The sequence below is a fragment of the Dipodomys merriami genome, unplaced genomic scaffold (assembly GCF_024711535.1).
Source record: "Dipodomys merriami isolate MVZ:Mamm:240054 unplaced genomic scaffold, mDipMer1.0.p SCAF_102, whole genome shotgun sequence".
NCBI classification, from domain to species: domain Eukaryota; kingdom Metazoa; phylum Chordata; class Mammalia; order Rodentia; family Heteromyidae; genus Dipodomys; species Dipodomys merriami.
This window is the reverse complement of record NW_027202294.1, coordinates 299,300-315,452: the sequence shown is the minus strand read 5'-3', so window position 1 is coordinate 315,452 and position 16,153 is coordinate 299,300. Positions and strand designations below refer to the sequence as shown.

At 38.1% G+C, this 16,153-nt stretch overlaps 1 protein-coding gene across 1 annotated transcript in view; it reads left to right on the top strand.

Moving 5' to 3' along the window:
* Cfap58 (cilia and flagella associated protein 58) overlaps positions 1–1,747 on the top strand; it is a 106,171-nt gene extending 104,424 nt beyond the window's left edge. The window contains exon 19 of the mRNA XM_069993861.1: positions 1,060–1,747. Coding sequence (XP_069849962.1) covers positions 1,060–1,168 — 109 coding nt within the window. The 3' untranslated portion in view covers positions 1,169–1,747. The remainder of the gene's footprint in view (positions 1–1,059) is intronic.
* Positions 1,748–16,153: the final 14,406 nt, after the last annotated feature.

Sequence of the window (16,153 nt, the reverse complement as noted above, 5' to 3'; positions counted from 1 at the left end):
CGCTGGGTTGATTAAACCAGCCCCCTGCTACAGATTCTTTCCAAATGGGATAATTTAGAATATTCCCAGTGGAGGTTCTCTGTAAAAATAGAAACTGATATCATTTCCCCCCTTTTGCTTCCTTTCATCTTTCTGAAATACCCTTTTTCATCCTACCCTGTGTCTTACCTCTCCCCACCCCCCGACGCCCCTTTATTTTTCTATCTCAAATCCCCTGGCTGGTCTAAAGTTTCCAAGGACAGTTGGATTCTTTTGGGAAAAGGCAGAATTCATTCATTTAAGGCAAGTCATTCATAGGTGTCCTGTTTAATATTTGAGTGTAGTCCCAACAGTTTGCTTAATTTTGGTTTAAAAGGGATTCCATCAATGTTTTCTCCAATACCCTTATACAAATGATCACTTGTGTAAAACTAAGTTACCTCTGCAGGAAACCTGTGTGTGTATGTGTGTGTATTTAAAGGAGACCCATGTAGAATATACATTGTATATTTCAGGATAGAACTCATTTTACTAAAATACTATCCTTTAAAATCCTCCCAAATTTTCTTGTGTCTTCAATGATTTCTGCTAATAACTGTTGCTTTTCATAGTATGACAGGAACATTTGTATTTTATAAATGTCCAAATCTGATGAGAGATAGCTAGTATGTAGTAAATATTTATAAGCTTCCACTAGATCTTTGGACTGTGGTGAATTAGTCATTATAATGGAGCTAAGAGAAGGATTCTCCTGACTGATCTTTGGGACTAAACAAATATTTTCTAAAACAGGAAGATGATCACCAGTGAGGAGCCACTAACTCCACAGTGCCTGACCTGGGATGGGGTCCTCTGACCATATTTAGATCAACATTAGAACACATTTCACATTTAATTGTCTTCCCCTGGTTCAATGTGTTATCAGCGGATGTCTAAATAGATTTACAACCGTGTCTAAAACTAGAAGCTTTAATCAAGGTCATTTTTTGGTGGCTAAGTTGCTCTAGGAACTGCCAGAACATCAAACGTTTGAGGATGAAAAAACACGGGAGAAACTAACTTTTGCCTCTTTTCTTACAGAAGCAAGGAGAGACTACCCACAGAAAACACCGTCTCAGCGATCAAACCAGCCACTCGTTACACTGGGGGTGGATTTCCCCTCAACAAATTCTTTACAACGCCATCTTGAAGCCTCTGGCTGGGTCCAGTTGAGCAGCTCATGAAACTTGCACTGGGACATTTTTGAAGGAATTGTTTATAGCCCTTGGATCACAGATATCTAGGAAAACCAGGTGCTCAGATTTTAAGATGGGAAAAAAAAATCACATTTGTCACAGCTATGTACCTCTGAGTGATGACGTTGTGCCTTTGCCATATGGACATTAATGGTTGTAATTATAACTGTTCAGTTAGGCTAGCCATCACATGAAGCAGAACTTTTGTTACAACCACATTGATATAGTGGAAACACATTGGATGATGCAGATACTCCAGATCGATGAAGCTTTGGAAATTAATTTCTCTATTACAGATATTTGCGCACTTGAATTTTTTATAGGTAAAAATATTTTTGAAATTCAATGCATCTTCTCCTCTCTTATTTAAAAGATTATTTTAATTATTCCTCATTACCAAGTTATTGTATAAAATGGGAGAGAAGGACAAACTCTCAGGTATTTACAAAAGTGTTTTTGAATGATTTTCATGTGGAATTTCTTTTCAGGCCTGGGATAACAAAATCTAGTCCAACGAGACATACCAAAAATAGTTCATCATTAAAAAAATAAATGAGAACCTTTGCAGGTAGTTCGATTTTTCATTTGGCAGTGTGTATAAGTACAGTTTAAAACTACTGGGAGAAATGTTTAATGGTAAAATGAAGGGGCAGTCAGACTGTTTTTTTTTTTTCTAGACCTCATACTTGAGCATACTTGAGCACAGGGATCTGTTTGATTCTCAGGCTGCCAGACAGCATTTTGAGCCATTGAACCCATTATGTTTTCATTTGTTGAAGCCACAATTGTTTTGGCCTTAGTTCATAGTTTCCTTGTTAAGTGTTCATTCAATCATACCGTGCAAGGACATTCTGGCCATCTCCCTCACAATAACTTGATCTCTATAACTTTTTAAGTGATTGAGGGAGCAAGTAGTTCAGCAACGAGCAAGGACACTGTGAGCAGATCGTGAGAACATGCCATTTTGTGCCAAGTGACTAAGATTCCTCATTGTGAACTGTGAGAGTGTTAATGAGTTAGATGTTTCTTCACGGGGAGTTGGGATTAAATGGGTGCCTGTGGCCCCTTTAGTCTACCAGGAGTGGTGTTCCCTCTAAGGTGGTGTTTACCAGATCCAGAGCAATGACAGTGATGGCCACGAAAGTTGTTTGTTTGGAAGTGATACCAAAACAGAACAAAACAGAAAAACACACCACCAACAAAAACAGAAGAGAACAGAGTTGTAAATCAGGGAGGGAAGGAGGTCAGATTCCCTGCAGGGGACTCTAGAGCAATGCAATCACATCTGAGTTCTCGTCCACTGAGGTGCAGAAGTCTTTATACCCCCATGTGGTCAGTCATTGGCCAAGGTTTGCTCTCCCTGTCTATAGGCAGTGGAAGCCCTTAGAGAAACACTACTCGTGCTGACTTTTGAATGCCAACGTAGATAAAGGCTCATGGATGGGGTAGTGTCATCTTCTGCCTTTTCCTTCTCCCAAATGGTCCCAGAGAGAGAGAGAGAGAGGTAGAAAGTAGCCTGCAGTGTGATGAGGCTGGATTATCAGCATTTTTGGATATGAATATAGAGCATGGGAATGTCCCAGAGAGTTTACCACGCCTGAGGAATCACAGTGAGGCCATTTTCATTTCTGAAAATTAATGACCATGTCTTTCCTCAGAGCCAGCCCTATTCTATTTAGATAAAAGGAACAATACTGGAGATTTCCCCATTCTTACACTGAGATATTCTGAACTACGCCATTCAGAGTCCTTGGGACACTCTGTTAGAGGTTTACTTCTCTCAGGGAATGGAGACTGGGATTTTTTAAAATAAGAGTTTGCATGTGTCTATTAGCATGAATATATTAACTGTTTAAGGAGTTTCCACTGCTATTTCCATATTGCATATAATGTACTTGGATCAAATTCAGCCCCTCTACTGCTCTTTCTGTCCTCACTCTCCCATTTTAGAACAGTTTAAATAAGTTTCATTATCCTATTTTCATACGTGCATATAAAGTACTTCAGTCAGAATCACTTCTCCTAATTATCTTTTCCTTTCCTCTTCCTTCTCCCACTCATTTCCTTCCCCACACAATACCCATTTTAAACTCTTGTCTTGCTTTTCCTTTTTGGTCTAGATTCTGCGTGTAAGAGAGAACACACAGCACGTGTGTCTTTCTCTGGCTTATTTCACTCAGTATGATGATCTCCAGTTTTATCCCTTTTCCTCAGTTCCTATTTTGCTTCCATCTAGGTTTCGATGGCTCTCTCATAGGACTGTGGAGGAGTTTTAGAGATCATAGAAAAAGCAGTGGACTGGGTCCATAACATTGAGTAAGAGCTCAATTCCCATTGGCCACTGTTCTTAACTTCTGCTCCAGAAAACCCTCTTGGGTTAGGCATATCATGTCTTCTCCGTGAAAGACTTTGCCTGCATATGTACTGCTACAACTGTGGACACTCCCCAATCTCTTCCAAATACTATACATTGTGATTTGTCTTGAGTCTCTCTTCCACTATGCCCTTTAATTTCTAGAGAGGCTCAAACATCAGTCAAGCCATGTGCTTGCTGAGTACTCTGAGATTCCTCTGATCACATGCTATATTTAGGCTCTGTATTTGTTTTATAGCACAGTCCTACCTCCTTCTCACCAGCAACTGGGGTGGCAGTGTGAATAGAACTCTAAATTTGAATCTAGAAGCCTTGATTTGGGGTTCCAGCTCTACACACTTCCTGTTTGCTATGACAGTCCTCTGTGGTTTCAGGAACCATTTCCCAGTTGAAGAGTCCCTCATGGTAGCAGGGAAGCAGAGAAAATGACCCTGGGATTCTTGATTTATCTCAATATGGAAAAGACTCTGGACACAGCTGCTGGGTGTGAATCCTGACTCATCATAATGAATTAATGAATGTAAACTTAGAACAATGCTGGGCACAGAGTGATTATTCTATTAACATCCACCATTGTCATTATTATATAAGAGATACCTAAAGTTTTGCAATTAGAGAAGTTGTTACATAATACTTATTAATGGTAAGGGTAATTTAAATCCTCATTTGGAGGGTGGATGATATTAAACTTTCTGGATGGAGCTAGAATTTGGTAGGTAATTTGTAATGGAATATCTTATAGAAATGCTACATTGGGTGCCTTTGTGAAAAATTCTTGTAATTAAAATTTCTTGTAATTATGATCTGGGGACAAGGTGATCTTTTACCTTCAGAAGTTAGAGATCTTTAATCTTCCTTTGGCCATCAGAGGGAAAGATCCCAGTGGCCTCTGCTGCCTTTCTCTTCCTATTTCTATCCATGTAATAAAGCAGAGGGGTCTGTCTCTGCTACTAACAGAGGTCTCATAAACCAAGATGGAGAAGGACTCTGGGAGTGGACGTGTAGCTTTATTAGACAAAGTACATTCATGTTCAAATGGAGGATTGAGTTAAGGCTGGAAATAATGGAGATACTGCCACCGCCTTTCATTTCTGTACTTCCTGACAGCCCAGGGTATACTATGCAATACCTGTATAAGGTACAGGTGTTTGCACCATTGCTTTAGCACAAAAAGAGATCTGTGTAAAACACTGAGATTTGCATGTCATTACAGGTAACTGAACTCACAGTGTGCCTGGGTGTTTTTAAAATCACAAATTTGAGCTGCATTGTAAAGCAACATTAGGAGATAGTATAGTAGTATAATTTTACCCTAGGGTTTTCAGAGTTTCAGAAAGGAGTCCTGTTGCTAAACCAGCCATTGACTCCCCATGGGGCTGATGGGAGCACATATAGTTTCTCTGTTAATAGAGACAAACATGATAAAAGGGACTCCCTGGTCATTATTTGCTGATCATAACTTCTCATGACTGCTCTTATAGCCAGGTTTTTATTGTGCTTACCTCTAAAAAATTGCTCAGAGCAAAGGTTTGTTACTGTGATAAGCCATAGAGATGCCAGTGGTTGTACTAGGAAGAGATGGAAGCAATTTTCCTTGTCATGGCAGTAATTCTGCTGTAAAAATTTATCCAGGGTTGATAATTATCATTTGGTTTCCTGACTTGCTCAGAGGTTAAAGTTTGACCTGGGCCAAGATACCCATAGGAAAATACTACAGGTCGGATTTTGTGTAAGATAGCACTTCAGAGTCAAGACAATTTGGAAAAAAAAACAATTTACTTTCTCTCCCTTAAGCACAATTAATTATATAGAGGTCTAGGTGGGATGAGAGCAAAAGGAGGGCATGTTAAAATATTAAAATTGTAAAATGATATAAAATATATCTTACCATTTCCTTTGTAGTAGATGGAAAATATTTTTATAGCATTATCCATTTTTAACTTTGAATTCAATGCTGTTTTAGTATACCATTTCTCATATCTATTATTTAAAAGTTCCATTAGGGTTTTGAGATCCATTAGAATTTTATAACAGTAGGAAATGTGGTATCAACAGGGTACCATTCTTCTTTTTTATAATTAAAAATAGATTTTTTTTCCTTCTTCTAAAGAACCTGATTGTTACAGAAAATTACAAAGTAGGGATAAGCAAGAAGAAGAGCAAGTATATCAATAATCCTGCCACCCACTGAGAAACATTGTGTTCCTGGGTAGGCATTGGGGGGCTATATTGATTTTTCACACCCACCATTTGTTCTGATTGGTCAGAGCTTGTGCTTCCTAATTGTTAAATATGTGAATATCACCTTTTAAGTACTATTGTTTTTTTTATTTCCGAGTGTATCTTTGGACTTTATAAAACATACACTTGCTTATCTATACTTTTTTTTTTTTGCTGCTGTTGGTCATGGGGCTTGAATTCAGGTCCTGGGCACTGTCCCTGAGCTTTTTTTTGCTCAAGACTAGTGCTCTATTACTTTGAGCCACAGTACTACTTCCAGTTTTCTGGTAGTTAATTGGAGATAAATTTTTCACAGACTTTGCTGCCTGGGCTTGCTTTGAACAGCAATTCTTAAATCTCAGCCTTCTGAATAGCTAGGATTACAATAGCTATAGGCGCCTGGCTCATTTTGGTAAAATTTAACAAAAATACAAATGCTCAAGTCACTAATGCAACAACCACCACTACCCCTTCCCCCCAAATACCCTTTTGTCACTTGGTAATCCAATGTTCCCAGCCTTAGAAACCACACATCTTATTTTTACCATAAGTTAGTTTTGTCTCTCCTAGAATTTTATATAAATGGAATCATAAGCTAGGTATTGTTCTGAGCCTGGTTTCTTTGTTTCAAATAGTATGGTGCTTTTTGAGACTCATCCACATCATTGCATGGTTAATAATTCAGTCATTTTTTATTGCAGAGCAATATTCTATGGAACTAGCACTAGTTTTTACCTGTTGATGGGAGTTCAGTTTGTTTCTGGTTTTTAGCCCTTAGGAATAAAGCTTCTGTGAACAGTCATATACAGGTCTTTTCCTGATTGTTCTGTTTTACCTTCCTATCAATGATGTATGGACTCTAGTTGCTTTATAGCCTCATCAATACTGATATTAACATCCTTTCAGCCTTCTATCAGTAGACAATGATATGTCAGTATGACTTAGAACTGTACTTTTTCTTGTGACTTTAGTCATTCATATGTCTTATTTTGTAAAGTGTCTTCAAACCTTCAGCCCATTTTTAATTGTTTTGTAGAGTTGATGCACAGAGGGGTTGCAGTTACATGAATCAGGTAATAAGTAATGAATACAATTCTATTTGAACCATATCTCCCCTTCTATCACTCTTTCCTGCCTTCAGCCCATTAAAAATTTTCTTATTAGATTGAATGTTTAGATATGAATGTGTGTCAGATATAGGTGTATATATGATTTTCACTTAGTTTGTGGCCCATCTTTTCATTTTCTCAGTAGTGCACTTTGAAGAGCACTTTAGATTTTATTAAGCTCCAATTTATCCTTATTTTTCTTATATTGTAATTCTACTGTCCTATCTTAAGTGATTTTGGCCTACTCCAAAACTGTCATCATTTTCTATCTATATTTTTCTATAGAACCTTATCACCATCTTGACTTTTAAATTTGGTTAAATCCATTTAGAATTAATTTTATGTGTGGTATGAATTAGAGCTCACTTTTAAACATTTTTGAATTAAAAAATATGAAATACACATTTTAAAAAATTGACTGTAGTTACCCTGCTGTGCAACAGACTTTAATACTTTACCCGCTGGCTGCCTGACACTTGTACCCTTCACATCATCATCCCATTGTTGCTCTCTTTAGCTTCTGATATCCATGATTCTACTCTCAACTTCTATGACCTCAACTTTTTCATTTTCTACATGTAAGTGAGATGGTTAGGTATTTGTTTTTCTGTATTTGGCTTGCATTGCCTAATACTCACCAGGTCCAGCCAGGTTATTGCCATCTGTACTAGTCTGTCCTTTTAAAAGGCTGAACTATTTCAGAGAGAGTTTTGTCTTTCTCTCTCAAACACACACACACTTCACATTTTATCTGTTCATTCATGGCTTGATTCTGTAGGCTATTATGAACAGTGTTACAGATGAACATGGAAATACAAATAGCTCTTTTGAATTTGAGGCCATATTGTTCCAGTCATGGCTATCTGATCTTAAGCAAGTTTTATGATCTTTTGGAGTCTCATTTATAAAGTGGGGAAAAATAGTACTCATCTTTTAGAATGGTTGTGATCATTTGCACAGGGTCTGGCATGTAGTAAGTGCTGAGTAAATGTCAGCGTCATTGTTACCTAAAAATAATCTTGCTCCTCAACAGTAGCTTTGGAAATTTAAAGGTACTGTTCTAAGTTGGTCAGGTGGATGAATAATAAACATCATACAGAGTGTTTAACTGCTATCTGAATGGATATGGTCAAGAATCCATTATGAGGCCTTACATTATGCTCTTTAAATAGGTATTAAAAGATTGAATGGCTATTAAAGTATATTGTGTCAGTTCTGTCTCTTTCACATAAATGATTAGTCTTTTTTATACTTCATCAGAGACAGAATGCCAGGAAGTCTTTCTGCTGGTTCCCAAATAATACTTTTCTCTTTTTATGGCTTAAGCTGAGGCATTTCTCTTTTTCCTTCCCACTGTGATGATGCCAGGGAACTTAAAAAGTGTAGCAATAACAGAATTAGCCCCATCACAAATGCATTAGAAACCTTAATGTCAAGTCACATCCCAGAATCTTTGGGTGAGAAATTCACATTCTCAAACCTGGTCGCACACAGAAATCACTTGGGGAACTTCCCCTAATACTGATAATTATCTCTTGAAAGACTATACCAATGGCCCAGATGTGATGTGGGCATCAGAATGTTTTAAAACTCCCAGGGGTTCTGATGTTCAGCTAGGTGGGAGAGTTACAGTATCCCTGAGAGTAATCCTCATTCACACAATCATAGCTCCATTAAATGAACAAGAAAGCAGCTTCCTGGATCATGGAACATGATTTCCAGAGATAAGACTTGAAGTGGTAAGCCTCTGATTAATTCTGTGATGTCCCACATCATAGTTTATTCCAGTAGCCAATCTAATTGGGTTTGCCCAATCTTCAACTCCCTCCTTCCCCTCCCCCCCTTCCTCTTCTCCCCCCTCCTTCTCCCCTCTCTTTTTCCCCTTCCCCCCTCCTTCTCCTGTTCCTCCTCCTCCTCCTCCTTCTTTTTCTTCTTCTTCCCTTCTCTCCCTACCTCTTTGTATCTTCTAAACTTTTGTGGCCAGAAAACTTCCCTATGTTTTCATCCATTTTTTTTTCTGAGTGCAAGTTCTGTGTTCCTTGTTCTGCTGGACACTAACTTTTGTCACTGTTGCACCATCTTGAATGGAGATCTTGTTAAATATAATGAACATCATACTCTTTGTGTTGGGATTATGGGAACAGGTGTGATCCTCATTCTGCATCACTACTTTAATTTTATTAATTTTATTTATTTTATATAGGTTGTGGGGCTTGAACTTCGGACCTGGGAGGTGTCCCCAACCTCTTTTTGCTCAAGGCTAGAGCTCTACTACTTTGAGCCATGGCACCACTTCCAGTTTTCTGGTGGTTAATAAGAGATAAGTCCCCCAGATTTTCCTTCCTGGCCTGGCATTGAACTGTGATCCTCAGATTTCAGCCTCCTGAGTAGGTAGGATTACAGGCATGAGCCACCAGTGCCTGACTCATTTTATTCTTTTACAAGATCATCAGTGTATTTGAACTTGGATAATCCAGCTCTGCTACTCACCAAGCCTTTGAATTTCGTTCATCTACTTGCTCACCCCACATGCCCTAATTCCTTCCTTGTTGGCTTAGGGTATGCTCTCCATACATCATCCTTTCAGTGCCTTTTGTGGCTTCATCTGCTTTATGGATTACTCATACAATACCTTGGTTCTCAGTTTCTAGACTTTCTCAGCTACAACAACTTTTTATTTCTACCACCTTAGAATATCATTCAGTCATTCCACTAGTCTTGAGATCTTGATTTTAATTATTCTGCTCCCCAACAGCAACCTCTTATTCTTCCAGATAATACATCTTAACCAGAATAACCAGTGCAACAGTTCTCCAACATTGCTGAATCCTTCACAATATTGGCTGTATTACTTTGTCATTATTTCTTTACTTCTGAAGGGAGCTTAGATTTCATGGTCCACAATGACTACTGTTACCATCAGAGCACTTCAATTCCCTTGCTCCTGCTCTGCTCTAATGCCTGGTGAGGATCCATGGGTGCTTCCACTGCCTTCTTCCTGCCTACATTCTTGCCCCAGCTTCTTCATACTTGAGAATATTGAAGCCATGCTCTTCAACAACAGAACTACACATCCATCTACTTGCTAACTTCACTCTTGTTAATAAGTAGACATGGCTCTAGCTCCATAGTAGGGCACCTACCTAGCATTATGTGGCCCTGGGTTCAACCCTCAGCATGAAAACAAAACAAAACAAACAAAAAACAATGACAAAAACACCTAGGTAAGTATTGTCCCCCAAACCAGCCACTTTTGTGTTCTGGACTCCTAACTCACTTCCTTGAGGACTTTCTTGAAAAGTTTTATTACCTTTCTCCCATATTATCAGCTTGTTTTTTTTTTTTTACAGGATCTTTCCATTGACCTATAGATATTTATTTGGATGACTTATCAATAAATCTAGGATATTTTCAATTCACACCTCAGTTTCTTTTCTTTTTGTTTCAAAAAAAATCTTCTTGAGACCAATGTCTGTCCTTGGTTCACCTACCTTCTTGAGGCTAGCTTCAATATCTAGCTCAACTAAACCTTTGGAAACATCCAGGTCCAGCAAGTTCTCCTAATCTTTTTCAATCTTTCAACCACATTTGATTCCAGTGACTGATTCCTCCTCCTTGAAATGCTATCCTGTAGAATTCTTCCCAGATACAAAAATGTTTAATGCTTCTATCATGAGTAGATTGGGTTATGGTTCCCTGTGTGTGTGTGTGTGTGTGTGTGTGTGTGTGTGTGTGTGTGTGTGTGTGTGTGTGTGTGTGTGTGTGTGTGTGTGAATAGCATAGCATCAAAGTTCCTTTCTAATACCATCATTTCAGACTTGATATGACTAATGAGGCGCACCTTTATCAGATGTTTAAGGTAGTGTTTATAGGTTTCTCCACTATGAAACTACTGTTAAATTCTCTGGTGGCAATGAGCCACCAATACTGGTCTAACTTTGACCAGCCATGGCTAGTAGTGATTAAGTTCTAGTAAAGAAGGTATTTTTTTATCCTGTTGAAGATGAGAAAGTTAATTCTTAGAGAGATTAAGCAAATTTCCTAGGTTACACACAGATGTATGATATTATCTCACTTGTATCATGTGGACAACTTTGCATGAGAGATAAACTTGCTTTGAAAAAGAAAACCACCAGGAAAATGAAAATATTTTTGTTCAACAAGACTTGTCACTGTTTCTATTGGTCAAAATTGTAGGACAAAAAGACTAAAAAGGATGCTCAAACAATATTCACCTCTGTCACTGAAACCCCAACACATGTGGTTAGTAGAAAAGATTTTTAGAGAAGTGGTTTCCAACTTCTGTGGTTTGGATCTGTCTTACAGATGTGTTCCAATCGACCTACGTGGTATTTAAAATTTATCTCCTGATCTGATAGCCAGTATTCACTCGCAGAGAGTTTTCACATAGAAATCCAGACGGAATGCCTTGCTGGGAGCTTTAACAGCATTCCATCTTGATTGGTCTAGGACAGTGGTCGCATGACGCTGCCTCGCTGCTGCTTCACATGAATGAGGGGCTCTCTGGGTCCTCTCAGTTCTTTGTAGCTTATTCAGTGTGATTTTTGCCTTTTGTAACTGTCTGAGTCCAGCACTACTGATGAAAGGAATGAAATTACTGTTCCCCATTGGCTTTGGAGATAGCAGCTCAGAAGGAGAGACCCATTGAGTGGAACCAGCATCAATGACAAACTTGCAGGAGACAGTGTCCACCAACTCTAACACAGAATGCTGTACAGATGCTTGCAGTCTGGGAATGAAATAGGTTGCCTCAGATATGGTGACTTAGAGATAGAAAGGTGAGAAGAGCATGAATCATGGCTATCAAAGACAGGATTCATGCACTGGAGAAAATTCATGCACTGACACATTGGAAAAAGAAGCACTTTCAACACAAATATTATTTGTTTTCATTTCCCAAAAAATTAATAAATGATAGAAAAATAATTTTACTTATAAAGATAATTGTACCTATTAACAAGTTACAGGGAGAAGACCACATTTAAGCTCTCAATCCAGGGAACAGACTGGAGCATATGAGCCGGAAGAGATGGAGAGAAATTGATAGAGAAGAGGGGGGGAAAATGTGTAAAGGTAACAGACAAGTAGTCTGTGTTATGGATGGATAAAGACGGGAGTGAAGGAGAAATGTGTTAGTTACTTTCTTTTTCTAGTTACCATGACAAACTACCTGACAGACAGAAAGAAAGAAAGGAAGAAAGAAGGAAAGAAGAAAGAAAAAGATAAGTAAAAAATAGACATGGTTTCAGAGTTCTCAATTAATAGTGATTCAGTTGGTTCTGGAACTGTGATGAGACAGAACATCACAACAGTAGGATTGCAAGCAGGAAGCAGAGAGGGAGGAAGGGGCAGGGTCCAGTTACAACCTTCATAGTTAAGGCTCCAGTGATCCAATCCCTTCAACTAGGCCCCTCCTCCCACTGTTTCCAGGACCTCCCACCATCTGGTGATCATGCATTCAACACAGGAGTGGGGAACATTTAATACTCAAACTGTAACAGTAATAGAAGATTCAAAGAGTGACATGCTCACATGTAGCAAGCTCTAGGCCTCAGTATTACGTTCTGAGCAAATGGACTAGTCTTTCTTAAACTACAAGATAATCTGCATGTGGCTCTACTAACACATCTGAATACATTGTTCTACAGATGTGCTGTGTTCCTTTGTTCTGGTGTGTTATGGAGGCTGATGGTAGTGTGCATGTTTTGGTTTAGGGGCTAACTATCTGAGTCCTAACTGTGTAGTTTATCATCCCCAAGATTGTTCTGGCTTGGCCCTGAGTTAGAGGATCACCTTTTGATAATCTTATTGCTGTTAATCACATTTATTTTATGTTACAGAGTGCTAAATGGTTTGGCATAAGGCTGTTTATGGGGACAGATGTGAGGATTTGCTTGAAGAAGCATTTTGCCCCTGCAATTTTTTTAATCTATGAAAAAGGTGTGGGAAATCATTTAGAAATAAGGTTGGGACCCTGTGTTACCAAATCAAGACAGGTAGAAGTCACCTATCAATGGATATGCAAGGCTCTTATCCTAAGAGCAATATAGACATTATTTTTCGGCTTCAATTATGTTTGTGACAAGAAAGGAGTGCTAATTATATCTCCTTGTATTAATTACCATGTTAAGTGACAATTTTGTTCACACCTTGTTGTTTTTGTTAAGGAAAGAGGAAAAGAACAATTTTGTGCAGTTCTCTGAAGATTTGGAGTAGGAACTTGGCTCGTGTCCTTAACAGATTTCAGGTTCAAATGGGAGAGGAGAGAACTATTCTATTTGTGCTTGGTGGCTTAATAGAAAAAAAAAATTAATGACTTTCATCTTATTTCAGCTCAGACGCCTACTTGAGATATGATTTGAAATGAGTTTCCTATTCTCAACTCCCCTTGTTGAAAACCTGGAGATTTATCAATATCTTGCAACAACAAAGAACATTCCTCAGTGCAATTTGACTTGGGAGCTGCTTGCTTCTCCAAAGAACCATCACATGGCTTCTTAACTTCTATAGATTTAAGCAGGATTTATACTTCATAAACCCAAGTGTGTATCCAAATCCTCTTGTTATTGTAAAGAACGACAACAAAAGCCATATCCTCGATAAGCCAGTCTTGTTTTCTATAAACCTCTAAAGAAAGATTTGTACTTTACCCCAGTCTAAGCATTAGAAGAAATAAACCCAGTTTGGCCAGCACCCCTCCCAGATAACTGTATCTGGCAACAGACTCTGGGGCCCTGTAACTTTCCAAATACCAATACAAAGGACTCAGTGGCAAAATGGCTGAAATGAGTTTGTTGCCAGCTTTTCTTTAAAGTGGGGTAGCAACTTACAATATTGTGTTTCCAGGAACACTAGGGGTATGATTCGGTTATCTAGGCAGAGACATTTTTATATTTCCTTATGGGATTTATAACCACAGAGTTTATTTCCCTGCTGGTGTTTAGGATTATGTTTAGAATTATGCCCACTGAATCTTTTAGAAAATTTCCTCTGGAAAGGGTGTATTAAAGCTGGGACTTCAGTATGTTCTCAAATAAAATAAAATACAATTTAAAAAAAAAAAAAAAAAAAGCTGGGACTGGCTAAGCTGGTCCAGAATCTACTGCCCAGCAACTGCTTTCTATGTAGTGAAAGTTAGAACTTCTTAAGTTCAATTGATCTCCCTTTTTCATAATTAACTTTACCTTATGTTTCCATTTTACATTTGATTATTTATTTTTTCATTTGAGTTTTGCACACTAGGCATCTGTTTCTACCACTGCTTGCATATGAATATATAGACAATGTAGTAAACATGACACGTGAACGTTGCATGGATTTGTCCATGCAAGGCATACTCACTGTGGCCTAAAGGCTATACATAGTTGGGTCTTGCTGAGAATGGCACCTACAGATTAAACTCAGTTTTCTACTTGGTGATTTTATTCTTTAATGTTCCATACTCAAAACTTGTAGGGTTATTAAAATAACACGTATAGGTTAGAGATGATGAATGGCAAGGTTAGTTTGTTTCTGAGTAATAGCCATGTATTTTTTTTCTGGGAAAGATATCAGACTTAAAGACTAAAGACCATGTGGAGATATATATCTATATATATCTATATATCTATATCTATATCTATATATGGTGTTCAATCATTTCACAGTTTCACATCTAAGAAGCATCAATATCTTTTCATAATTTTATTCCTTACCTGGTCAGCAATCCTACATTTTCAAGGTGACTCTGGGATATAGAAGTTTAAAATACTTTTGAATGACATGTGTTTGGACCTCCATACCTGTGTGATAAAGGACACCATCAAAAGCATTGCATTATACCAATGTATAACTTTGATACTATTCAAAACATTCAGATCTAAGTTTAAGCTATTTCAAAGGTCTGATAATTTCTGCTTTTATTCTCAACACAGAAGTGGCTCTTTATGGGTTCTCTGGCCTCAGCTGGAATAGTGTTTCTTTCTGCTCCCAGGGATGGAGCAACCCTTTTATGCTCAATGTAGACTGTCACAGATTGTGGTTAGAGACCTCCCCCTTATGCAGATGACAGAAAGTGCACTGGCTTTTACTTAGCTGCTAATGAGTCATTGCTCATTGCCAGCAGGAAATGTGGTGGACCACAACAGAGCTATTGTGAGCAGGCTAAAACTTTTATCCTCCAGGGCCAAGGAAAGGCCAGCTCTTGGATTGGTTCCTGGGAAAGAGAGATTTGTATCCAATACCTATAAAATATTTGATAAACTTAAATGGTTGAATATCATCATCATCATCATATTTTTATTAAGATTAAGTGATTATATAAGTTTCACAATCTTGTGGGATGGTGATACTTAGTTAAAGTCACAAACATATTTTAACCTTCACCAGGTGCATTGTCATTATCATGATCTATAAAGCTTCTGGACTCTACACATCATCATATTTTTAAAGGCATTGAGTATTTTGGATGGTCAGCCCATCTTGACTTGGGAAACAAAGTTCAGTACTAAAAAGGTTACTTGGTGCATATAGAGTCAAGTCTGAGACATGATAAGGTTTTCATCATGATTTCCTTTGTAAAATTGCACATGAAATTCATTTTCATTTGGGAGTATTAGAAATGTGATAAACAGAAAGAGATAACCATTCTTAATATCTTGTTGTATGCATCCATACTTTTCTATGTGACTTATTATGACTCAGATATTTTAAGGCTTGAGGATATGCTAAAACTTAGGGCCCTACAAGATCATTTGTATTTTAGGTTTTATTATGAGCAGGGGTAAGAAGCAGAAACCATTTTTCCTATAAAATGAACTGTTTTTTCCTGAGTAGATGGATGGATGGATGGATGGATGGATGGATGGATGGATGGATGGATGGATAAAAAGAGAGATGGATGGATTTGTCAGTGAACTACTTGGAATACAAATACCTTAAGTTAAGCTGACAGGGCACCCTTTGGAGTTGGATAGCTTGCTTTGGAAGGGTGAAGTTTTTTGTTTTTTGTTTTTGTTTTTGTCTGCCAGCATCCTGCCTCTGGGGGAACTTCCTCTTTCTTCATTTAATGTGGTCTGGTTCATTGTCAAATATGCTCCATTTCCTCTCCCTTCCCATCTCCTAGAAATGGGGTTGAGCTTGTGACCCAAATTCAGCTAATCATATTCTTGCTAGCCTTTGACTACAATGATTGGTCCAGAGATAAGCATGTAATATAAATAGGGCTAATCAGAGTC